Source organism: Condylura cristata, unplaced genomic scaffold, assembly GCF_000260355.1.
Source record: "Condylura cristata isolate star-nosed mole 26May11 unplaced genomic scaffold, ConCri1.0 scaffold00001, whole genome shotgun sequence".
Lineage (NCBI taxonomy): Eukaryota > Metazoa > Chordata > Mammalia > Eulipotyphla > Talpidae > Condylura > Condylura cristata.
The window spans coordinates 52,462,336-52,488,606 of NW_004567102.1; the positions used below are offsets into that span (position 1 = coordinate 52,462,336).

At 36.1% G+C, this 26,271-nt stretch overlaps 1 protein-coding gene across 1 annotated transcript in view; it reads left to right on the top strand.

Moving 5' to 3' along the window:
- The first annotated feature begins 734 nt into the window (after positions 1 to 734).
- Positions 735 to 26,271, top strand: part of CDC40 (cell division cycle 40) — a 45,712-nt gene continuing 20,175 nt past the window's right edge. The window contains exons 1-4 of the mRNA XM_004673761.2: positions 735 to 1,137; positions 11,952 to 12,038; positions 17,578 to 17,707; positions 25,677 to 25,760. Coding sequence (XP_004673818.1) covers positions 949 to 1,137; positions 11,952 to 12,038; positions 17,578 to 17,707; positions 25,677 to 25,760 — 490 coding nt within the window. The 5' untranslated portion in view covers positions 735 to 948. The remainder of the gene's footprint in view (positions 1,138 to 11,951; positions 12,039 to 17,577; positions 17,708 to 25,676; positions 25,761 to 26,271) is intronic.

The window sequence follows — 26,271 nt, forward strand, 5'->3', positions numbered from 1 at the left end:
GCGGCCGCCGGTCCCCCTGGGCTCCCGGGACTACACCTAGAGCCTCCAGGAGCGTCGGGCTCCGGGTGGATCCCGCTGCGGCCAGCGGCCGAGCCACCTGGCCACGCGGATCGCCGCCCGCGGCGCCCGCCGGTCGCCGGACCCTCCGTGTGCTCGACGCGCGAGCGAACAACACCGCGAGCCGCCGCCGCCCCCAACCCGCCCCCTCCCCGCGCGCGACGCTCCACAACTGGGCTCCAGGACCCGATCCTGAATCAGGGGGGACCGCTGGACTCTCGCCCCCTAACCGCCCATCCTTCCCGCCAGGACCAGCTCCCCGACAGTCAAGGTCTTCCCACTTCACATTCCCTTTCCTCCCCAGCTCCCAGGGTGCAGGTGCAGCCGCGAAGGCAGACTCAGCCTCCGCCCACTCACCCAGCAGCGGACACGACTCTCTCTCTCACCCCTTTTCCTGAGGCTTTGTGGTATTGCCCAATCCTCAGTTTGGGGGGAAGGGGACGGCGAGAACCGAGCTCCGCCAGGGAAAGAGAGAAGACGATAGCCAATTGAATGAACCATCCTTTCAGGGGCGGGATCAGAGAGGCCTGCATGGCCTGGCCCGCCCCCTCGTCCAGACTACATTTCCCACCGTGCCCTGCGGCTCCCCGCCGCGCTGCACGCCGGGAGAGGAGAACCCGGCCGCCTCAAGGTATCCCGGTACTCGTAGTGTTTCCTCTAGTCAAGTAGGTCCTGGAGGTTGTAAGCGCTTCTAATTCTCTCTGTTTTCCTCTAGAAGTATTCCTAAATTCTCTATTCTTTTTAATTATTCTAATATAATTAATCGATCGTTTAAAACTGGTTAGTTAGTGCTGTGCAAGAAAGTAATGCGTTTCATGGCAATCTGGCAGGACCTAGAAGCCGCTGCTGCTTCCGCCCGGGCCTGGTCTCCTCCTAGGATCTGTTGCCGTCATGTCGGCTGCGATTGCAGCTCTGGCTGCTTCGTACGGTTCGGGTTCAGGCTCCGAATCGGACTCGGACAGTGAGAGCGGACGGTGTCCGCTGCCAGCCGCCGACTCCCTCATGCACTTGACTAAATCGCCGTCAGCCAAACCCTCTCTGGTCGTGGCGGTGGACTCGGCTCCCGAGGTGGCAGTTAAGGTAAGTGCTTTGCCCATGAAGTGGTCCGGCATTGTGAGTTTCTGCTCCAAAACCCGGCGGTGGCTTGTTGAGTCCTCGGGATATCGAGTCCTCAGGGCTGAGAGTTCAGTGCTAACACTTACTTAGATCTCTTCTCCTGTCCATTTGCGTCTTCCTCGGGACATTGGAAAACTGGAAGCTGGACACCACCCTCCACGGGTCCCCTCTAACCTCCCGCCGTCAGAAAGCAAGTGAGAAGAGGGGGTGAAAAAACATGGACTAGGATGTGGCATGCGTGGAGGAGGTGTAATTTGAGAGCATAAGTAAAGCTAGAATAGGACATCCCAAACTAGAGTCTGTGCCCACTCTTGGAGGATGCAGTGGCTTGACTTTGTTTTCTAAGTCAGAAGTAGATTCTGATTCTAGCTCACTCATGTGTGTGAACTTTGCAAGTTATACAACCGCCTCTGTTTCCTTCCCTGTGCAATTAGAGAGAAAAGCACTGATCTGTACTAGGGGTTATGGTGAAGATTAAGTGAAAAGATACAAATAAGACTGATGGAACAGTGTCTGGTGTCTAGTAAAAAGTGCATTGAGTGTTAGCGCTAACATTCCTCGGTAATAGTGAGGAAAAGCTTTGGATTTTTTGGAAAGTGTGCATGATGCCAATTGAAAAGGGTGATAAAGGGAAAAATTGGGTTCTCGAGTTGGCTTCAGGATGGTTTATGAACACATGTTATCTTTCAGGAACTATTTTAAAGGCCATAGACACAGGCCAGTGAACCTGAACATCTTTGCCATGGTGATGCATACATTTTAGTGGCTGGTAGCCAATATCTAAACAAATAAAGTAGATACAGATTGTATTGAGTATTGGAAGGCACAAAGTAGAATATCATGATGAAGACAGAAAGTAAGCAGAGAGAGAATAAAATTAGTAGTATGACTTTCATAGATTGGTCAGGAAAATGTTGTCTGAAAAAAGTGCCTGTGCAGAGTTAGCCAGAATGTGCAGGCTAAGGCAAGAGTTTCCATGCAAAGGAGACAGCAAGCCTTGAGATGGGAAAGAATGTATTATGCCTGAAGAACTAATTTGTTGTATCTAAGGTCTGCTGGGAGCATCTGCTAATTGGTAGCACAAATCCAGTGGGGTGATCAGAAATTCAAGAGTGGTGAGGGGAGGCAGAGTATAGAGCTTTCTCTGTATTTAAGATTGTCTCCAAGTCTAGTTCTGTAACTTAAGATGGCTTTTACAAGGTTGAATGTTCTATATATGAATTTTACTTTTACTAATGGACATTTGGCACAAAATATTAAGTGTTATCTTTATAACGAAACACATTTCCTCAAACTTAACCCCTCCAGCAACCTCCTGAGTTTTCATTCTGTTCGTAGCTCAGCTGTTTGGAGTGCTCCCATTTCATCTCATTTTCCCTTCAGCTCAGTGTAGCGTAGCCCTGGCTTGAGGATTCTCTCAGAGTAATGTCACTGACCAGCATCTGAGTTCAATATCTGCATCAATTGTTAAAAAGTTCTTAACATTTTCTTCCTTGGAATCATGGAAGCTTTTTTTTTTTAAGATTTTTTTCCCTCTTTTTAAAAAATTTATTTATTTATTTATGCATATAAGAACAGGGATGTAGGCCAGAGGTGCAGGGTTGGGGAGTTAGAGCATTGACCAGAGACAGAGTGAGGAGCAGAACAGGCAGATTTCACTGAAATATACTGCTGAGGAGAGCAAGCGGTTGAGACTGGAGAAGCCCGCAGTGCCATATGTGGGTCAGCTGTAGTAGTGGTGACAGCACTGAGACAACCCCTCGCTACTAAGGAGGTCTTGGTCAGCCTTCTGACCCCTTGTTCTGCCCGCCCTTGCAATATTGGTGTTTCCCAGGATTCTACCCTTATTTCTTTTTGTATCTCTCATACTCTTTTGTGCCTGTAATATCAGTCTGTGCTTCTGATGACTCAACAGGTACACACTGAGAAGTGGTTAGCACTAGCACAGGCCTTGGAATCAAGACTGTCAGGATTCAGATCCTGCTTCCACCACTTGCCCAAGTTACTTAAGTGTTCTGCAGCTTTTTTTTTTTTTTTTTCATATATAAAATAGGGCTGACCCCTATCTCATGGAGCTAGAGGTTTCTCATGAAGTATGAACACAGATTAATAGTGCTGGGTATTGTTTCCAACTTAAATTCCTTGTCAGCCCCAGAGCTATGAAAGTTCTCTCCCAAGATGACCCTCTGGCATCTCCAGTCCAATATACTGAAAAATTAACCTATTATCTTTTCCTCAAAATCCATTTTTTTCTGCTTTTCCCATTTTGATTAGTGATCCCACAACCCACATATTTGTCAGAGTCAAGAACAGATGGGTCTTCTTTTTCTCTTCTTAGCTTCTGAAGGTAGTCATTCAGCTGATAACATTTCTGCTTCATTAATTTCTCTCATTGCAAATCCTTCCTTTTCACTTTCACTGACATGACCTTACTTTATGTCTTTCTTCTCTCAAAAGTTATTCTTACCCTTTCTTTTTAACTTTTCCATTGTGATGCAGTACCATTTATCAGAAGTCTTTTCTCTTTTGTCACCTGTTTAGTTCAGGTTCTTTTATTTCTCTCCAATTTTAATAATAGTCTAATTGGTCTTTCTACTTACTTCTTTCTTGTCTCCTGTTTCATTACCCCGTTCAACCCGAAGTAGTGATTGTCATGTTTACTGAACACAGTGAATTCAGAATGATTTTTCTGAATTCCATACTGTATCACTTCCCCACTCAAAGTGATATTTCTAAGTCTTAAGTTCTTTATGTAACCTAGGAGGCCTGTCGTTCTCCCTGGTTTACCTTTCTACAAACTCCCTCATATTGTATTATTTTCTCCTCAAGATTTTGCTCATATTGGTGTCTCTGCCTGAAATCTGTTGCATTGTGCCTCCCTTCCCCAACCTGTCCCATACCCTACCTTCACTATCTGTGTACTTTTCCCTTTCTCACTATTTGAGTCCCCTTTTCATAACTCGGTTGTAAGACTTGCCACATTTATCAACTTTTTTTTTTTAACCCCTGAACTCTATGAAATCCCGAGGAGAATGGTGTGGGTTTATTTTAGAGTCTCCTATACCTAGTACACCAGATTAGGAAAATATATTTGGCAAGAAAATTAATGAAGAAGAAATCCAAAAGAAATCGATGTGCATTGATTGGGTGGGGTGAAGGGATGTCTCTAGAACTCACTTAATTGAGCCACTTGAGATATAAGTAAAAAAATTCAGAAATTTGTATGAAGTACCACAGGTCCTTTAGAAGCAGACCTCCAGAGAGCTTTGGCTAGACCTTCCCAGCCCCCAGGGCATATATGCAAATAAAAGCTTACTCATGGCAGGGGCCCTCCCTGGTGGCACAGCCAGTTAAAGCACAGCACTAAAAAGCTAAAGCCACTTCAGCATGAGTTTGATCCCCACCCCACCCTGGAGGTGACCCACATGGTGTGGCAGACCTCTCCTGACCCACCCCTGCTCCCCTCAGCAGTGTACTTCATCAGTAGGCCTGTTCTGCTCCCTACTCTGTCTCTGGTGAATCCTCTCACCCCTGCACCTCTGGCCTGTACCCCAGCTCTGTATGCATAAATAAATAAATCTTAAAAAAAAAAGCTTACTCATAGTAAATATAATGATTGAAAAATGACCAAGGGAGATGTAAAGTATACAAATAACATTGTCTGTATTTGGCTAATTGTTTTGTGAGTAATAACAAGCATTTTGGCAGACTATAAACTTAGGCAGTGTTTTTAATCCATTTACCTGAATACTGATGAGATTGAGCATATTTTATTGCTATTGGTGACTTTATTCTTTTTGAAATGACATTTGATTTTCTTTTTGATTTGCAGATAGGTATGTCAATTATGGAAATATATCTCTCACTTCATGGTTTATCTTCTCTCTTTTCACTGTCTGATAAAAAGAAGTTATTTAGTATAGTCTAATAAAATTATGCCTTATGGATTGTGGTTCCTGTCTCTTGTTTGAGCACCCCTTCCATATCCTAGTACATAAATATTTTCCTATTTAACTTTACTTTGCTTTTATGTTTTAGTAGTTTATATGGAATTATTTGTTATGCACATCTTTCATAATATTGTTTGATCTTTATAAGGCATTTCCCTCCTCCCATACACCTTTCTTATTCTTATTCAAGAATATTTTGTCTATCCTTGGCCCCAGTTACAGTTAGAATTAACATAAAGTTTATGTGCCCATTGGGGATTTTTTTTTGGGGGTGGGAAGGAATTGCATTACTTATAGATCAGTTGGCAGGCTATGTTATATCTATTCACTTGTTTAGGTCTTCTTTGGATTTTTAATTTATTCCAAAGTGTTTAATTTCCTCCATCAATGTCTTGTATAGTTTTGTTGCAGGTATTTCTTGGTGGCTATTATTTTTATGCTATTATATTAATAAATAGCATGTTTTAAGTTAACTTTTAATAGATCTTACTAACATACTTGTGTTAGCCACAAATTTGACAGTATTTTTTCTTTCAGTATTTCTTTTATTTTTTTTTCTTGCTTTGCTTGCTAAGATATCCAGAAAGATAAAAAGTAAAAAGATGGAAAAAGAACATATCAGGCTAATTCTAAACAAAAGAAAGCACATAAGTTGTAATAAGAAGAATAAAGTAGATTTTAAAACAAAAAGGGTCAGTTCATAAAGATATAAGACTCATTCATAAAAAGGTGTGTAACAATTTTAACTTTGTACACACCTACTATAAACTCAAAACTTTAAAGCAAAAACTAACAGGATTACAAGAGGAAATCAACAAATTACCATCACAGTGGGATGGTATTTATCTTTCAGTAATACACCTTTCATTAATTGTCAGAAGAAACAAAAACTATTGATAATGCTACAGAAAATTTGAACAACAAATTTAGCAAACTAAAGGACAGAAAGAATATAGTTCTCAATGCAGTGCATTGTTTTCAGCATTATAAAATATATCAAATATATTTCAAATCTGGCCAGTTCTTGACAATACTTTAGGCTTTGTTGGCCTTGTGCAGTTTTTGTAATATCTTTCAGTCTTTTTTAAATGACCCCTTATATGTAAATACTTGTTGGTATCAAACAGACTATGAGCTGGATTTGGCTCACAACTACTTTTTTATCTTTAAATTTTAAATCATATCACACTATCTGACACAGTGCATCTAAGTTAATGAGCTACATACAAAATTCCATATTTGAAAGTATGATTGTACTTCAGTATTGCATGGAACAGTATTGTATAAATATTTTGAACTAAATCAATAAGGAAAATAATACTCATCAGAACTTCTGAGATAGGGCCATCACAATATTTTTTTTTTAATTTTTAATATAAGGTAATAGAAAACAAGAAAAGCAGAAAATTAGTATGCATCACTTCACTTTGTAAAAGTAAGGTCTCACTGGTTTACAATACTGTAAGCTTCAGAAGTACTTCATACCTGACAGATGTGTCTGTCACATCAGGTCCACCACCAAAGGTCTAGTTACCATGTACCACTATCCAATTGACACCCTCTACCTTTCCTCCCATCCCTGTACTCTTCTGCTAACTACCCTTTTGTCAGTGTAAAGGTTTGTTTTTGTTTTGTTTGTTCATACCATCAGTTTCAATGAAGTAGTTATCGCTAGAAATTAAAACATGTTTGAAATAATCAGTAACTTTGCTACTTAATGGACTGTGCAGGAACCTTAGAACACTGAAGTATTCAGCACACTTCACTTCAGCTATTATTCTCCTGTACTTTTTATATACATTTACACCTCACAGAATGAAAGTGAATGATGCTGATTTTTGCATCTCATGCAAGAGGTCTCTTTCTGTCTGTAGTGTACACTTTAAATTTAATGTCCTTTACTGAATGTTTACTGGTGACAGCTATTTCCAATTTTGGTTTGTCTTTTAAATGTTTTTCCTTGAAGGATGTTTTTACTGGTTTTATTTTGTTTTGATCGACATTTATTTTCTCTCAGCATACTTAAAATAGTCTGACTTCTAATTTCCATTGTTACTGATAACAAGTCAGCTGTGTATAACTGATTTTCTTCTTTTGATTACTTTTATTCAGTTTTTAACTTACTTATGCATACAAGAACTGTGGTGTAGAGCTGTGGGAGTAGAGAGGGGGGAGCAGAACAGGCAGATGAAATACACTATAGTGTATTTCACTGTAGAAATACAGTGTAGTGAAATACACTGCTGCGGAGAGCAGCGGGCAGGTCAGGAGAGGTCTGCCATGCCATGTGGGTCAGCTCCCTGGCTGAGAATCGAACTCATGCTGCATTGGCTGCAAATTGCTTGGCGTGCTGCACTTTAACCCATTGTGCCACCAGGTAGTGCCCTCTTTTGATTACTTTTAAACCCTTGATCCCCAACCTTTTAACAGGGTCACAGTTTTGTGTGTTATTTTCATTGTAGGACACACAGGTGTGGATTTCTTTTTATTTGTGTTGCTCAGAATTTGATTCTATATTTGGAAATTGGTTTGGATTGCAAATCTTTCAATTTTATAGAATAGAATATTTTTAGAATATTACTGAATGAATGTTTCTCTCAGTTCTTACCTGTCATATTAGCCTAGTTCTTTCTGTTTTCTGTTCTCTGTTCTCTTATTGTAGGACTCCAGTTAAACTTATCTAAGTTCTCCATTTGATGGACAGTGATTATTTTCTGGTTAGAAGTTTGTTTTAATGCAACACTGTCAGTTTTTTCACTTTGAAAATTATGTAGCTTTATTGGGTTACCTGAGCTGTTTATTAATTGACTTTAAGGTTATAAAGACCCTCCGTGGTGACACCGGGGGTTAAAGCTCTGGACTATGAAGCTTTCCTCAGCCACTGCAGCCTGAGTTTGATCCCCGGCCAGGAAGGTACCCATATGGTACAGCAGACCTCTTCCGATCTGCCTGCTGCTCCTGTCAGGAGTATATTTCAGCACATCTGCCTGTCCTACTCCCCACTCTGTTTCTGGTGAAACTTCTCACCCCCATGCACCTTTGGCCCATACCCTAGTTCTTGTGTGCATAAATAAATCTTAAAAAAAAATAGTTATAAAAATAAAGGCAGGTATGACTTTCATTTCAGTCACTAACTATTTTGCTTTACCTCTATGTATTCCCTGCTTTAATGTATTGTCAACTTAAGTAAAATGAAAAGTCTGCTTCTGATTTTGAGCACATTTTAAAATTTCTTGCTTTTGGGTGATCTTTCTCATACTCAAACTTCAAAAGGACCACCTTCTTCTCTGCATTTGTTAAGGGCCTGACTTCATATCTTTACCTGAATGGCTACTTTTACTACTTAAATCCCTATTTTAGCAAGTTTGTTCACTATACCATAAATTGATAAGCACCTTAATGATTAATAGTTTTATTCTACTTTCTTATTTACAATTTGCCCTCACATCTGTTTTCTTCTTTGTTCAAAATAAGAAATGTAAATGTGACTTAAAAGGAAATATATTTCATTTGTTTTCATTTCTTCAAATCAACAAAAGAAAAACTCTATAAACATATTTAATCCATAGGATGGCCTTCATTTAATGTACTTTCTTTTTTATAGATAGTTAAAACTGAATAGAAATCCTTTGTAATTCTGTGGTAATTCAATTGCATGCCTAATTGTTACTAAATTCCTCATGGTTACTAAATTCCTCATTGTTACTAAATTCCTACAGCCTTGAAATAAGGCTGTAGATGTGTCCCAAGTCTTTTTAATTAAATACAAAATTAATAACCCTTCATTTTCTGGAGAGTTGTTCAAATTGTTCTATAATTTTAGCAGGAGCCCAATTATATTTTTTAATAGTTGCCACTAAGGTTTACATAGCGTTATTGTTTTAAATTGTGCTTTTAAAATTTCGTGTCTCATGGTACACGATGTTCAATACAATTCAAATTTAAAATTTAAAATACCCTTAATCAGAAAGATTTGATAAACCTTATTATAAAGTGATTGTGGCAGTTGTATTCTGCATTTCGTTAGGGAGGTATGAATGTGACTAAGTTCCTGTGGTTTTAAGCAGTTTGTCACTAGAAGTTGAATATTAAGAGAGAACAACATTTCTATGCAATTCAGCAATTTATATGTACCCTTTTAACTTGTTACTGAGTTTTGCTACTGAGCTCTAAGCAAGATGCTGTGACTAATCAATGGAAATTCTAGTACCTGCTAGGGTAATATATTTTCATGGCCCAGCATTTCATTAAGAGTTCCCTTCATTAAGAGTTCTGTGTGAGGAACATTTCACCCCACCCTTTACCTTCAGAATCCAGAAACCAACTTAGATTCTCATTTTCTCTTTTAGCTAAAGTTCATGTCAGTAACTTGAACTCAGTCAGATAAATGCATCCACTTAAATTCTAATCAAAATCTAATACACAAATAAGCAAGGAATTTTTTTTCTTTATTGAGGTACATTGGGTTACAGCTCTGTATATGATTTAAAGGCATGTTCACACCAACCCAACCATCAAAGCACCTACAGTCCAGTAGCTATGCTGTTGGGTTCCCTTCCCCGTTTGTCCCCAGTCCCCTGTGGGCTCAATTCTGCAGCCATTTCAAGGATTTGTTATGGCACTTCCTTTTTTCCTTTTTTGCTGTATTCCCGTAAGTGAAATCATCTGTTATTTGTCTTCTACTTATTTTGCTTAATCCCCTTTGGTTCCATCCATGTTGTAACACATGACAAGAGGTCATCTTTTTTTACAGCTCAGTACTCAGTACTATTCCATTGTGAAAATATACCACATTTTCCTTTTTTGTGTATAAAAGCTGGGGTACATGCCAGAGGTGTGGTGGGGGAGCAGGGTGAGAGGATTCACCAGAGACAGAATGGGGAGCAGAACATGTGGATCTACTGAAATACACTGCTGAGGGGAACAGCAGGTGAGAAAGGAGAGGTCTTCTGTGCCATATTTATATCATATTTTCTTAATCTACTGTTCTGTTGGTGGGTATTGTTTGCATAACATGCTACTTTTTCTTCAGTGGTCATTTCAACAGCAGTATCCAGGGGTAGCCATAGACTGGTTCTGTTGCCGTATGACTGATTTGAGTTGTGATTCCATCTGCCCACTTCCCCAAGCTGATTGTTCCACCTTTGCCAAACCTAGAGAATTCAGTAAGGTTTAATTAGCCTGTGAGTATTCAAGTTAATTATAACTAGGAATCCTGACTAATACTCTACAGGCAGTTTTTTTTTGGTTTGTTACTAATGGAGTCTCTTTGACATGGTTCATTGTGGTTACTTCAAATCTCTCCCCATTTCATTTATTGTATTTGTGTATTTGGGTAAGTGACAACCTTGCTAATACCTCACAAAAGTGATACAGAATTATATAAGATAATGTACCTATCCTGGTCTTGGCAGGGTAGTTATTAAAATTCTTTATTCATAACACTTCCCCTTCTCTAGCAAACTATATAATTTACTTGTTTATAGGTTTTGTCTCTCTCCCAGTAGAAATAAGGACAGGGATCTATTTCTGTGGGTCTAGAATAGTGCCTGGCATATAGTAGACACACTATCTTTGTTAAATAAATAAATAAATGAAGCTGAACTTAACAAACTTGCCTTATGAAGAGGTCTGTGCTCATCACTACACAAATAAAATTAAAAAAAAAAAAGTTCAGTTATGGCTCCCAACATCTCCTTCAGGCTCCAGACATCTACCACCCATTCTTGTCTTCAACATTTCTATTTCATCTCAGAGAGAGCACTCCACTCCTCTTTTCAGAGATTAACCTTCTCACTATGTCCTGAATTCTCTCTCCTCCCTCCTCTCCCAGGAGGACCAGGATAACTTTGATCAGTCTTACTTCTTGCCATTCCTTCTTGTCATGTGTTTCTTCCTACCCAATCCTTTCCTCCAGCTTACAGTTAAGTACTTGACCTAGTATTTAGAACAAACTTAATTTTACACTGAAAATCTTTAAATCGCATATCCTTTCTCTTTTCTTTACCACCAAGTGTCTTGAAAGAAAAAAAATTTTATTAGTCTTGTTTTTCTAATTCCTTAGTTCTGTGACTCTGCCCCTTTCAACTACCTTTCCATATTCCACTACTGAAATTATTTTGGCAAAATTTTTGTGATATATTTACCAAATTTAATAATCTTTAGTCAGCCATCATCATATTTAATTTTTCCATGGAATTTACTTTTCTTTCCACATATTAATCTTAATTGGACGTGTACTCAGCACCCTCCATTCTACTACCAGTGAGGGTATAAAATGCAAGACTTCTGGTTATATTTACAATTTTTTTTTTTATTAAACTGGAAGAATTTATGAAGGTTGAAATATCTGGACCCTGCCACTTTGTGTTTCTTCTGGATTCCCTACCAGTACCATTTGGGTACATATCTGATAAGGAGAAGGAGGGTTTTTCCTAATTTGAACCAGAGAGTCACATCTTTTAAGTTAATAAAAAAGAAGAGTTGGACTCTTTTAACATTTTAAATAGTGTTCACTAACTTAGAAATTTTTAATTAAGTCAGATGGAATATGGTATTTTGAAAGGAAAAATATTTGTTCATTTTAACCTCTAAAATTATAAATGCTACTTTTTTAAGTCTTTGATTATTGGAATTATTAATCATGGCATTAGTATGGTGATTATAGTTTTGCTATTTAAATAGATGTTGTGACCTTAATGCACTTCTTTTTTTTTAAATTTCTTTTAATTGTGGTAGCATTCATATTCTCTCCGTCAAGTATTGTAATATGGCTTTTACAGCATTAGCACTCATTAGATTTTTAATGCTCATTTGGTTTTCTTTTAGGAAGATTTGGAGACTGGAGTTCACCTTGATCCTGCTATTAAAGAGGTTCAGTATAATCCAACATATGAAACCATGTTTGCTCCTGAGGTAGGAAAACACACTGCTTAAGATTCTGCTTTCTGCTAAAGTATTTTTATATGTGGTAGATAAACAGTAGGTAAATTTATTTTACGTTTGTGCATTTGCTAGGTATTTTAATTTTTTTTGTTTGTTTTTATAGCACAGTCTATTTATATCTAAAGCAGAGAGTCACAAAATTGTTTCCCAGTATTGATCAGCTTAGGTTCCCATGGACATATAAAATACAGCTATTGAGATGTGTCCTCAGCCAAGAGTGCAAGTGCTTATCCTAGTCTCACCTTCTCTTCCTGTGCTCAGGGGAAAGTAGTCAGGAATTTTATCCTTGTGCTCTGAAGTTGGCATATTCTTAAATTTTATCCTCTTAACTTTTTAAATCCTTGGAGCCTATCAAGATTTACATATCCCTCGGAACCATCTTAGCCAGCCCATTAAAGAGAGATTGTTACATGTATGTTTCATGATTTTTTTTTTGATGAAATGTGCTACACTAAAATACAGACATTGAAATGAGAAAGTGAGAAAATGTGGTAGTGTGGTATATGACATTCCTATTCAGTGCATTTTTTTGTAAAGTCTGTTTGTCTCATATTTTTTGATCTTATGCCTAATATGGTGCTGCATAAATTATGCTCTTGCTGAGGGACAGGCCTATTATTTTCTTTGGGGTCTGGGATGATCTGCTCCTTTTTTTTTAAAGAAAGTCGTATATATAGAAAGCAATATGTTGGCAATATATTGTTACTGGTTGTCAACATTTTAAGAGTGAAACTGAAAAATTACAATTTTTCCTGGTTGCCAAATATGTGTGACATAAAAAATCATTAAACTTTCAATTTATAACTAGGATCTATAGAAGTTGGCAGTCTGGAAAAGAACTGCTATATGAAATTTAAGTTCCATATTTTGAGAATCCACTTAGAAACCAGATATAATCCTCCTCAAGATAGTAGATACCAAAGATAATATGCAAGTGTTTTTAGAAAAAACAGGGACCAGACTATTTCCTATAATGCCTTTAAAATACTATTCAAATTTAAAGAGAGGTAATAGCTGCTTGTTAAGATAAGAAAAAATTCCATGAATTCAGTCATAGTTGAAATGTACAATGGAATTCAATTTAAGAACTTGAGATTTGTAAATGGATTGCTTATTAACTCTGGCATGACCTAGGTTATCTTAGTTTTTACATATTGAAATAAGGTAATTTCTACTTCAGTGAGTTAAAAGGGTAAGTGGAATAACACATGATGTGTTTAGGAAACTCTGGACAATAAATTTTTTTTAAAGATTTATTTATGTATCCAGATTGGGATACAGGCCAGAGGTGCAGGGCCGGTGAGAGGCTTTACCAGGGTCAGAGTGGGGAGCAGAGAAGGCAGGCTGACGAAATACATTCTGAGAGGAGCAGTGGGCAAGACAGGAGAGGTCGGCTGTACCCTATGGATCACCTTCTGGGTGGGACCGAGATCGAACTCACCCACATTGAAGCTGAAGTGGCTCACAAGCATCCTAACCTGGTGCACTACCAGGGAGGGCCCAATAAGTGAGCATTTAATGGAAAATTAATAGGCTTTTATGAGGAAAGATCCCAGGCAGAAGGCATCAGTGCCAGTTAAATCATAAAAGTTCTACAAAACTAGTGTGTAGGGGAGAGAAGGGAGGTAAGAGTGGAATGGTATTTTATAATATTGTGCAATGGTAGGGGCCAATGTGAAGGATTTGGTTTTGATTTAATAGATGATAAAAAGATTTCCAAGGTTCTTTAATGGGGAAGTGGCATAATCACAGCTAAATTTTTAGAAATTCAGGAATTTGATATGAGTTTGCATAATGGAAAAGTACAGGAGTAAAATCAAAAGAAGTAAAGTTACCATTATTGGGTGCCAGATACAACACTGAGAGATTTATCTACCATTTATCTGCTTTAGTCTTCACTGTTGTGCTATAAAGCAAGTACTCTTCTCCATATTTTATTTTATAGCAAGGAAACTGAGTCTCAGATTATATGGCCAGCTCGTGGTGTATCTGGGGATTTGAGTCCATCCAGATCACTCAACAGTCACTCTAGTACTGGAATGTCAGTTTTAAGGCCAATGTAGAGTCTGCAGAGTCTGCCTCATGCCTTTGACTTTACTTACTCAGTAAAGTGATTTGGGTATTTTACCTGATAAAATATTGTTTCTCCCTCCCAACCAAAAGCTTTTGCTAAATAAGTCATCTAGCTGATTATACAGCAAAACTTTCTCCAATTATATATAGAAACTGAAGATGCCATTATTTTAGACTATTATTTTAGTCTAGTCATTTTCTTTCTTTCAATCCTTGTTAGATCTGCTTAGATAAAAATGTTACTTCTCTAAGTGCATATAAAACCCATAAGCCCTCAGAGAAAACTTAAAATAATAGTACTTTTAAGAACAAAAAATATATAAATGTTGAGGGGGAAATGCCAGTTACCATTAAAAATCTGACTGTAAGAGCTGCTATAAATATGATTAGAACGAACTTTATAAAATCATATAGCTCATTTTTTTTCTAAATGAGGAAACTTAGACCCAACTTCATATAGTCAGCACTATTAAAATATTATCACATTAGTAATAATTAAAGTATGTTTTTATAAGATCAATGTAGTCTACCAATAAAATTGAACTATTTAGAGATCTTTTCCAAATTTGTAGAAAATAATTGTTCAATATATTTGTCTCACCTTATAGTTCATTTATAAATGTTTTAAACATTGATGGCTGTACTAAATATTAATGAAAAACAACAATCTAAGTATAATAGGATTTTTACTTCAATAACTTGGAGTTATTCTATATATGAACTTATGGTTATAATTTCATGTAATCATTTTTTTCTATAAATTTTCTTAATTGTAATGCTGTGATATTCTGCTGAGACACTGTACTTATTGAAAACTTGACCACTGCTTTCCAATATGCATATCTCATAAATGTACCAACCAGTATTTTAACAATTAAAAATGCTTTTCTTCCAACTCTATGCACAAATCACTGTTTTCCTCAGGTGAAAATGTAAGGTTACTTGTTACCACTCTCTCTCAGGACCATTATACTTTGTTTTTGATGCAGTCATCTGAATTAATAGTTAAATGTGTATGTTTTATATAGGGAGGTTAAATTCTAATTGACTATGGTATACTTCAAGCTGTTAGCTGAAAATTATTAGATGTTAACTAAAAAGTGGTATTTATACCTAGTTATCCTATGTGTTTAAAGTCACTTGAATACAGATTTACTCCTAAACTTAGGTGACTACAAAAAAAATTGTAAAGAAATATTCAGAAACCAGTTTTGTGAGTTTTTTTTTTTAATGGCTTACGCATGATTAATAGAGATGGCATATTCACAGAGACCAGGGAAATCAGGAAGACAATATTTTGAATAATTTGGGAGAGATGAATCCTTCTGAATAACATACTCTACCTTTCTCTGTTGACATTTAATGTCATTGAGTTCAGTGTTCTGATAGCTGCCAGTAATCAAGCTGTTAAGCTGAGCCAAAAATAAACGAATCTTCTCTTCACACAAAAATCTTTTATCATTAGAAGATTTGTTGTTATCTCAAATATCTGTTAAATGTAAGCACATATAGGAATAGTGTACTATGTACAATGTATTTACTATCATTTGTGCATATGTGGTCCTATAGAAATACAGTTCTTTAACACTGAGTATTTTTCATCAAAAGACAGGCCCAGTTTATATAGATGGCCTGTAGAAAAATTGTTTTCTTTGTAAAATTTTAATAAGACTATAAAAATTATAACTTATTGTTTTAAATTGGAACCTATAAGTACGACTGGTAATTTATGTTACTAGAATTGTAATAAAGGCAATGAAGACATTTCTTTTTTAAAATTTTTCTCTCAAAAAGTATCAGCAACGCCTGTACAGATGGTAACTAGGAAACTTTTAAATCATTTTATTATCTTTGATTTTTATGAATGCTCTTTGTTTTTGTTAAAAATTTCTTGACTGAATGAAATGAAATGTAACTTTTAGCATTCAGCAATCTAGATATTTTTTACTACATTCCAGCCACCAGCAATGAAGAAACTAATATGTGCTACAAAGATTTGTAGTATTCCTTGTTTAAGATAAATAGTAATAAAAACTGTATACACCAGATATTTTAAGATTGAGTCATTTTAAACACAGAAATTGAAGCTGTCAATAGAAAGCAATAGTGTAGTAATTTACTTTCTTGTTAAGTAGAAAATATTATAAGGCAACTCTAATATCATTTAAATTCATATTATCATGCATAGTATAATATTTCAATCTAGGCAGGATTGTGGTTTCAAGCAGATCAATAATTTATATTTATGGCTCTGAAAATGTATCACAGAAAAGGTGGTTTCTGATGGTAGTGATCTAAGATGTTCTAATGTCAAAATATTTTACCATAACAAGTAGATTTCCCTGGGTTCGAATGAAAGTGTCCAGGCTAATTCTAGCATTTCCAAAGTGAGGAGTTCATTGCATTTTAAAAGGAAAGAGGTGAATTTCCCCAATTATTTTATAATAGCTTTAAGTTAATAGCACTTAATATATTCTCAAACATTTCACCCAGTTTTTTATAGAGAAGGTCCAAGTAAGTTTAAGAATGTTACAATGTAGTAGACTAAAATAGACCAAGGTTTGTTCTAGCCTTGGTTCTATTAATCAATAAAATTATTTACTGTAAGGAAGTTAAAATACATCATCTTGGATTTTTTTCCCCTTCATTTCTAAAATGTCTTAACTTTCTAGGAGTTTTGTACAGATCAAATTAAGTAAATCTGCAAAGAAACTTGAAGCATTATAAACAGATAATGATGGTACTGTTTTATGTATGACCTGTCATAGCAGAGAAATTAATTTTTATATATGTCTTTTCATAGGGACTTTTTCAAGCATTTTACATTTATTATCTATTTTCTTATCCTCTGCCCTTGCTGGGATTCTGACTAATCTTTCCTTCCATAGTGCTTTCTATTGCCAGGCAGTATGGTAAGTAATAGGGATTCAGGTTCCAGTGGGAGAGACGTGTTGTTTTTACTTTTTAACTGTATCGTGGGCCATTATTGATGCAGTAATCACCAAAAATTTTCCTAACTGGGGTTTAGATAAAACTGTAGTAAATTCAATTATGTAGAGCCATAGGGTCAAATAGAACTCCTGAGATGATGGAAATGTAGTCGTCAATAAACACATGTAGATGTTAAGTTTTTAAAATGTGGTTATCTGTGAGGAATGAGTATTTCATTGTAATTAAGTTAAACTTAAATAGCAACACTGTAGAATTGTGTAAGATTCCTCTCCTGCCTTAGACACTTACGGTTCTAATCAGTTCCTGTCCAATTGTACTGAATTATGTGGGATATAAGCATGTTCCTAAATACGTTAATTGAGCCTGTGGTGATTTTTTTAGTTGAAATTACATTGTACATTGTATATTATTTTGGTAAGTCTAGCTTTCTACACTCAGAATTTGATGGTTTTGTTTTTTGTTTTATTGTCTTGGTACATTACAGTTTGGACCAGAAAATCCCTTTAGAACACAGCAAATGGCTGCACCTAGAAATATGCTTTCAGGATATGCTGAACCAGCTCATATCAATGATTTTATGTTTGAACAGCAAAGAAGAACTTTTGCCACATATGGTAAAGTGATAAGACTTACAGTTTCATTTTATGGGAAATGGTGTATAAATCTATTTTATCCTCTGGCTTTTAAAATTTATTATTCTGGATTCCTTCAAGATAGTGTGTGTTATATACATTAGATACAAGTATTTTATAAATAAGAAGGTAAACTAATATTTTTAGCTGTCATTCTAAACTACCTTGATTTCTGAGTTGTAGAAATATTCCGTGTTCTTAAAAACAGAATATTCTCTGTTGTATTTGATAATGAATACTTGTCATTGGATGTCCAGTCTATGCATATTGCTGTTGAAGTTGATAAACAACAGGATAGCATTACAAAGTTCCGTTCTTTTTCTTATCTGCTAGTTGACTTTATTCTTTCTCATATCTTATCACTAAAAGTTTTCTGAGAGACATCAGGAAATAGAATAATAGAACTTCATTGTTCAGAGAACTCCCTCTAAGAGGTTTATTTATAACATCCTTAACAGCTAAAGTTCCATGGATCATGCATTTTGGTCCTTTTTATCAGATTTGTCCATATTTGTTGTGACTTTCCTTTCTATCCCTATAATCTCTATTTGTAGGTTGATAGGTTGATATTGATCACCTTAAACTTTGAAGAACTTTTTGGTAGAGGTGGATGAACAAAGTAAATAGGGATGTTTTTATGCTTGTTGTGATTTTTTTTTAATGAATTAATTGCTTGTGCTGGTGTTCCAAAAGAGTTTTTTTAAAAAGAAAGCTTTGAATTTTTTTGTAATAGTTTTAATAATTACATTGATAGACATTGGCACATTTCTTTTTTCTGAAGTTTTCTTTGCAGTTAGAATTCTAATATCTCCTCTTAATTTTTATAACATTTTTTGAAGTTTGAAATACATTTTTGTTCTATTAACCAATAGCTTCCATTATTATTAAATAGGACCAAAAATATTAAGAAAGTACTATCATGTGAAATTTATGTATATTTGTATTTTAGGCCTGAAATCTCCATGTTAAGTGTGCTTTTTAATAAGTTATTTTCGTGAGGGAAAAAGTTTAAAACATTTAAAGAAGAAGGAAAAGGTTACTTTTAATCCCACTATACAGAATGTCTATTTTAGCATTATGATCTTTATCTTTCCAAGCCTTTTTCATAAGCACATTTGTATTACAGAGCTGTAATCCTACACTGAAAAATTTACATATCATATTTGTATTCAGTGTTCTATCATTGGTATCTTTTAGTGTGCCTTTATAATCTCCAAGACTATCATTTTTAAGGACTCTAATATCACTGATTAGCTATAGCATAATTTATGTAATTACTCTAATGTTGGAAAGTTAACTTTTTTCCTGATTTTTAGTGAGTAATATAAAATAATTCATTGTAAACTAGTTTAGAGGTATACATATAGTCTTACTTATCAGAATATATTCTTGAAAAGTACCATATATTAGAGAATTGCCATATAAAAAGAATTGCTATTTGTTAGATCATCTTTCATCAAGGCCATTTATAGTTGACTTAAGAGTGTGCCAAAAGTCATTGTTAAGTTTGCATGCTTAGTGATGAATCAATATGGTGACAGAGGGTTCCTTGCTTCACTCCCAAGAGGATCATCTAACAGTAAATTAGAGGGATAGTATATCCAAAGAGTCCCTTGGAGTGAAATGGGTAGACCCCTTGGATATTGGAGATCAACAAGAACTATGACACAGACAAGAGACTGCTTCATTTAACTGGGGCTTGAGGGAGAGAATCACCAGGAGACTGTGCTCAGGAGTAGGGGTATATACATCAGCAGACTACAGGAACAGACAGGGATCCTAGGGGGAGAAAAGCTAAATAGTGTGCAACCATCCTTAACTGAAAAGAAGCATCTCAGGGGGAGTTTGGGTGTTTCCTGTATGCTGATTCTCCAGTGAAAAGAACAGGAACAGTGCGCTGGACAGCACTTCCCTTCTCTGACCCTTTGGAACTAATACTGACCACTGAGAGTGCAGAGATTACAGAGTTGCAGGTCTTGAACTCCAGAGAGGGGCAGTACTGACAGTGCTATAAATACAAGGCAGATCCCACCCCCAGAACTTTCTCATTAGTGACTGAATCCCGTTTGCCCCCTTTTCCCACATTCTGACTCAGTACCTCCAAGAAATGTTTTTAAACCTATAGAAGCTGAAACCAGATAAAACCACAGAGCTACCTGCTGGAAAAGTAAAAGAAGTTCTATAAGTTACTGCTATTTTTTTTTTTTTTAATTAGGAAGCAGAATAGAACAGTTAGAATCAGTGACCTTGAAGATAGGAAGAAGGAAGAGAAATATGAAGTAATAATCATTAAAAAACACTTTGAGAACTATCCTGCTTCATTAAGAAGGCAACATAAGGATAATGGGTACCCCAGAGGGGGAAAGGGTAAGATAGAGAGCTTATTCAAGAAATAATACAGAAAACTTCCCAAACCTAGGAACTAAATATAAAAGTCCATGAAGCAGAAGGAACACCTGCATTGAGACCTACTCCAAGACACATAGTAAAATTACCAGGCATACAAGAGAATATTATTGAAAGCAGCGGAGGTAGGGTGGGGAGGGTAGCTGGGAGCAAGTAACTCATGAAGGTACTTCCACCAGGCTTACATTAGACTTCCCAGCAGGAATCCTGCAAGCAAGAAAAAAATGAAATGATATTTTTTATATATTTTTTATAAAGCCAGCAAAGAATACTTTATCTTGGAAAATTTCCTTTCTTAGAGAGAGAAATAAAGGGCTTGGGAGAAAGCCTCCCCAGACCAACATTAGTTGAAGAAGTTTGCAAACACTAGACCTCCCCTATAAGAAATGTTAAAAGAAGCCCTTATATATTAAAAAGAAAATATATCTATTTCCTTCCTTGAGCAAGGAAATAAATGGAACCATAAAACTAAATAGGGCAGTAAAAAAATTCTCATATATCAGTAATCACCCTAAATGTAATCTCACCAATTAAAAGGTACCAGATGGTGGTAGGATCAGAAAACAGAAACCCAAATTTCTGCTGTTTTTAGGAGACCCATCTGAGCTCAAAGATAAACATTAGCTCAAAATCAGTGGCTGGCTAACTTCTACATGAACCTGTACCCGCCCTCCATCCCTCCCAAAGGCAGAGATACCCATATTTATATCAAATAAAATAGACTTTTAGCTTAAAAAGATAGGAGGTACAGATGGAATTATATGATTTAAGGGATCACTAGTAAGACATAACACTACAATATATGTGCACTAAATGAAGGAACAAAGGGAACTTTTATTAACAAACCCAAAACCAGACATTGGCAGCAACACAGTAGTATTTTATCAATACTAATTTTTTAATGACTGAAATGGGTTTGATGTACGTTTACAGGTATTGCACCCAATAAAAGCCAAGTACACTTTCTTCTCAAGTGCACATGGAAAATTCTCAAAAATTCTCAAAAAACCACATGTTAGATCACAAATCAAGTGTGAATAAATTCACAGGTATTGAAATTATATCAAGTATCTTTTCAGATCACAATGGTCTCAAACATAAATGCATCATTTTTTTAAAAAGCCAGAAGAAACTCTGCAATAGAGATTGAACAAAATGACTTTTGTGTTAATGAAGAAATCAAAGAAGAGATTAAAAAATATCTAGAAACAAACAGAAATGAAGACAGACCTACCAATAATCTATAGGACACCTCAAAAGCAGTACTAAAAGGGAAATATTTTGCAAAATAACCCTGCTCATCAGTCAACAAAATGAAGCTCAAATAATTAATATACTCTTCTACCTTAAGCAAGTAGAAGAAGGGGGATAAATCCAAAAGCTAGTAGAAGGAAGGAAGGATTATTAGAGCAGAAATAAACAAAGAAGAAATCAAAGAGGTAATCCAAAAGATCAGTGAAGCCAAAAACTGATTCTTGCTAGACTTAGAAAAATGTGGACAAAACTAGTAAATTAGAATCAGAAATAGAGATGTTACAAAAGACATCTCAAATACAAAAGATCATAAATGACTACTGTGGATCTTTATGCTAATAAAGTAGATAAACCTGTAAGAAGTGGACAGTTTAATGTGAGCATACAGTCATCCAGTGCAACATCAGGAATAAATAGAAAAGTTGAGCAAATCAATTACAAGCAAAGATTGAAAAAATAGTTAAATGCCTCCCAAGAAACAAAAGTCCTAAGACTGGTTGCACTAGTGTGCTCTGCCAGAACTTTAAAGAGGAACTGATACCTGTCCTTTTCAAACTCCTCCAGAATATTGAGGTATCGGGAAGGCTTCCAAATACATTTTAGGAAGCCAGCATTACTGTGATACCAAAGGCAGACAAGGACATCACAGAAAAAGAAAGCCACAGACCAATCTTTCTGATAAACAGATGCAGAAATCCTCGACAAAATCTTAGCAGACTGATTCAGCAATATTCAGCAATACATTCAAAGGATCACACATTGTGACTAAGTAGGATTCATTCCAAAGCTACAAGGATAGTTCAGCATTCATAAAACAATCCATGTCTTTGCTACATGAACAAAAATAGCAATAATAATAGTAATATGATATCAATAGATACAGAGAAAGGATTTGACAAGCTTCAACATCATTTATGATAAAAATCTCAAAAAATAGGGATAGAAGAAACATCTAAGAATAATAAAGGCCATGTATGACAAACCCACAGTTAATATATTCATTGGTGAAAATCTGAAAGGTTTTCCTCTAAGGTCAGGTACTTTCACTGCTACTATTCCACATAATATTGGAAGTGTTAGCTAAAGCAGTTAGGCAAGAAAACGGTACACAGGAATCCAAATTGGGAAAGAAGTAAACTCACTATTTGCAGATGACAAACCTTAAAACCTTAAAAACTTGACTGAAGAAACCGTTAGAAGCAATCAATATAGTAAAGTGGAAGGCTACCAAGTTAATATAAATTTAGTTCCTGCTTTAGCAACAAACCAAAATATAAAGAAAATAATCCTTATGTAATCCCCAAAAACATTACATACTAAGGAGTAACTTAATAGAGATAAAAAGACCTGTGCGGCCCTCCCTTGTGCAGCGGGTTAAAGCACAGCACTGAGAAACTAAAGCCACTTCCGCAAGAGTTCCATCCCTGCCAGCCCGGGAGGTGACCACATGGCGCGGCAGATCTCTCCTGACCTGCCCGCTGCTCCCCTCAGCAGTGTACTTAATCAGTTAGCCTGTTCTGCTCCCCACTGTCTCTGGTGAACCCTCTCACCACCCCTGCACCTCTGGCCTGTACCCCAGTTCTGTATACACAAATAAATAAATCTTTAAAAAAAAAAAAAAAAAGACCTGTGCAATGAAAACTATAAATTGTTAAAGGAAATAGGACACACACAAAACTAGAAAGATGCTCTTAAGTTACAAAAATTAACATTGTTGGCCCTCCCTGGTGGCGCAGCGGGTTAAAGCACAGCACTGAGAATCTAAAGCCACTTCCTCATGAGTTCGATTCCCGCCTGCCCCGGAGGCGACCACATGGCGTGGCAGACCTCTCCTGACCCGCCCGCTGCTCCCCTCAGCAGTGTACTTCGTCGATCTGCCTGTTCTGCTCCCCGCTCTGTCTCTGGTGAATTCTCTCACCCTCCGCATCTCTGACCTGTACCCCAGTTCTGTACAAATAAATAAATAAATCTTTAAAAAAAAAAATTAACATTGTTAAAATACCCATCTTATTCAAAGTAACATCCAGTGACAATGCAATCCCTATCAGAGCTTCATTGCATTCTTCAAAGAAATAGAACAAACATTACTGAAAGTTCTATGGAACAATAAATGACCCCAAATAGCCAAAGCAATCCTAACATAAAAGAAGACAGGTGTCACATTTCCAGACTTCAAGCTATACTACAAATGTGTAGTAATCAAAACAATAGTTTTGAAGAAAAATAGACACACAGGCCAAAAGAATAGAATTGTAACCCAGAAATCAACCCACATTTGTATAGACAGTTAAATCTACAACACAGGAGCCTAAAATATGCATTAGAAAAAGGAAAAGTCTTTCCAACAAATGGAGTTGGGAAACTATTTGCACACATACATCTGACAAAACTAATATCCAAGATCTACTTCAAATAGACCTACAAAGGGAAAATGTAGACATTAACTCTGTTAAAAACCTAAAATGGACAATAAACTTCTGATAGATGAGACTATTTCAGGACTAAAATGCAGATATTATTTGAGATATAAACTAATAGGACTGAAATTCTGTAGTGTTAAAAGTGTTACCATTAGCTGGCTTCTAGTGGGACATATAGCTAAATATTTAACTTATTTGTAAAGGAAATATACTATTATCATTAATTACCTGGGTTGGGAGGCAGCAAGGGTAATAGTAATAGTGGAAGTAAAGATTTTACCAGAGAGGATGGTGTGGAAAGTTCCTCAAGTCGCTGAGTCCCTTTTTCAGGAAAAAGGTGTCAACCACGCATGAGCTGGGCCTAGTGCTCACACAGATGCGGCGAAGAGGAGCAGGGAAACTCTCCCTTTCCTCTCTATTTCCTACTCCATCTTTCCAAAAACATAATTCAATGTCTGTTAGAGACAGAAATATCCTTCAAAGTAGAATTACACTCTAGACAAAATTTTTTGGTAATGATGGAAATTTTTACTTAGGGTGAGTAGGTCTAAATTTTGTATGAGCCTTATAAAGTCTCATTTCATAAAATTACTTGTAGAACACTTTTCTGTACATCACAGAGATGAAAGATAACATAACTTACGGGATTTGAACCTGTTATTTCAGAGCTTCTACTCCAAAGCTGCTTTTCTGCCATCAAGCGCTCTCCTCTGGCTAAGAACATATTTTAACACTGAAAAAAACTATATGCAAATGAGCTAATAGCCAGGTGGTTGATTCTATTCTAGCATATCATAAGGGTGAGTTGAACACCTACATACTAGCTTGTTTGAAAATATGTTTGATAATACGCCCTGTTTTTTGTTCCCCAAAAGTTCTTTAATATTTAGTTGGAAAATTAAAATGTGAACTATATCCACTGGATATACTCTTTTTTTAAAAAAAAAAAAAAAAAAAAGGTCTAGTACTTTATGCCTTCCATGATTAATTCTATGGATCATAGGCAAAGGTTGATTAATGACCTAGCTCTCTGCAGTGAATATGCTCAATTATTATCAAAACTGAGTTTACCAAATATTTCTCATGCTAGTATCCCTAGTTGAAGAAAAACTGATTTGAGTTAATATAGACATTCTTTGTTTACATAGACCACTGAAGACCACATCCATATGTAGCTACATATTCTGTCACTAGTTGAAGGACTATACTTGTGTACTGTTAAATATATCCTTACTTTTCCTAGCAAGGAAAGACAAGTATTCATTTATGAAGTAGAAATATATGCTATTTAATTAGTAGAGAAGAATTTTTATTTAGAATAGCATTTTCAAAATAATCACTGAACTTGATATTCTTTTTAACCCACTTCCTTTTTTAATAGTATTTAATTAATTTAATTTGATAAATCACACCATGTCACCAAAAATAAAGTGGTTTTTAAACTTTGTATAATGTACATATTTTTTGTACATATATTTTTAAGCTCCTAGAAAAGATTGAAGTTTAACATATTGTCCAGAAATATTATCTTAGTAATGTAATGTCAATTTGTTACTGATATTGTATGTCATTCTATAAGATAGTTCTTATTCACCTGAAGTCATTTATGGTTCTGCCTGAGATTTGGGTTAATTATTATAATAGAGGGCTCGGGAAAGAAAGATTGGTACTAAGCTAGAAACTATTTTCAGAATTTAGGAAGGAAAATGTGGAGTGATTATTGTCTGCATAGTAATAAAATAGGTGTAAATGGAAAAAATGGAATCAGTAGTTTGTACTTTTTTTCATAATGATGCACACCTGAAAATTATAATGCAGTATGACTTCAATAAAAAATTCAAATAATGATGATGTGTACTTTTTTCTTTCAGGTTATGCATTAGACCCTTCATTAGATAATCATCAAGTGTCTACTAAATATATTGGCTCTGTAGAAGAAGCTGAAAAAAATCAGGGTAATTATATGAAATATTAAGTATGCACATATATTAATTATGTAATTGTATAAATATTGCATATATAGATATATACACACACCTGTCTTGCAGGTTACTTTATAGAGTAGGAAAACTTATTTCACTAAGTGCATTTATTTTTTAAAGAATAGGGTGATGTATTTTAGAGCAAAATAGACTCAAGCCTGTTTTTACCACTTACTACCTATGCAACCTTTAAAAGGTAGTGATAGGCCCTCCCTGGAGGCGCAGTGGGTTAAAGCACAGCACTAAGAAGCTAAAGCCACTTAAGCATGAGTTTGATCCCCGCCTGCCCCAGAGGAAACCCACATGGCATGGCAGACTTCTCCTGACCTGCCCGCTGCTCCCCTCAGCAGTGTACTTCGTCAGTCAGCCTGTTTTGCTCCCTACTCTGTCTCTGGTGAATCCTCTCACCACCCCTGCCCCTCTGGCCTGTACCCACCTCTGTATGCATAAATAAGTTAATCTTTTAAAAAAAATAAATAAAAGG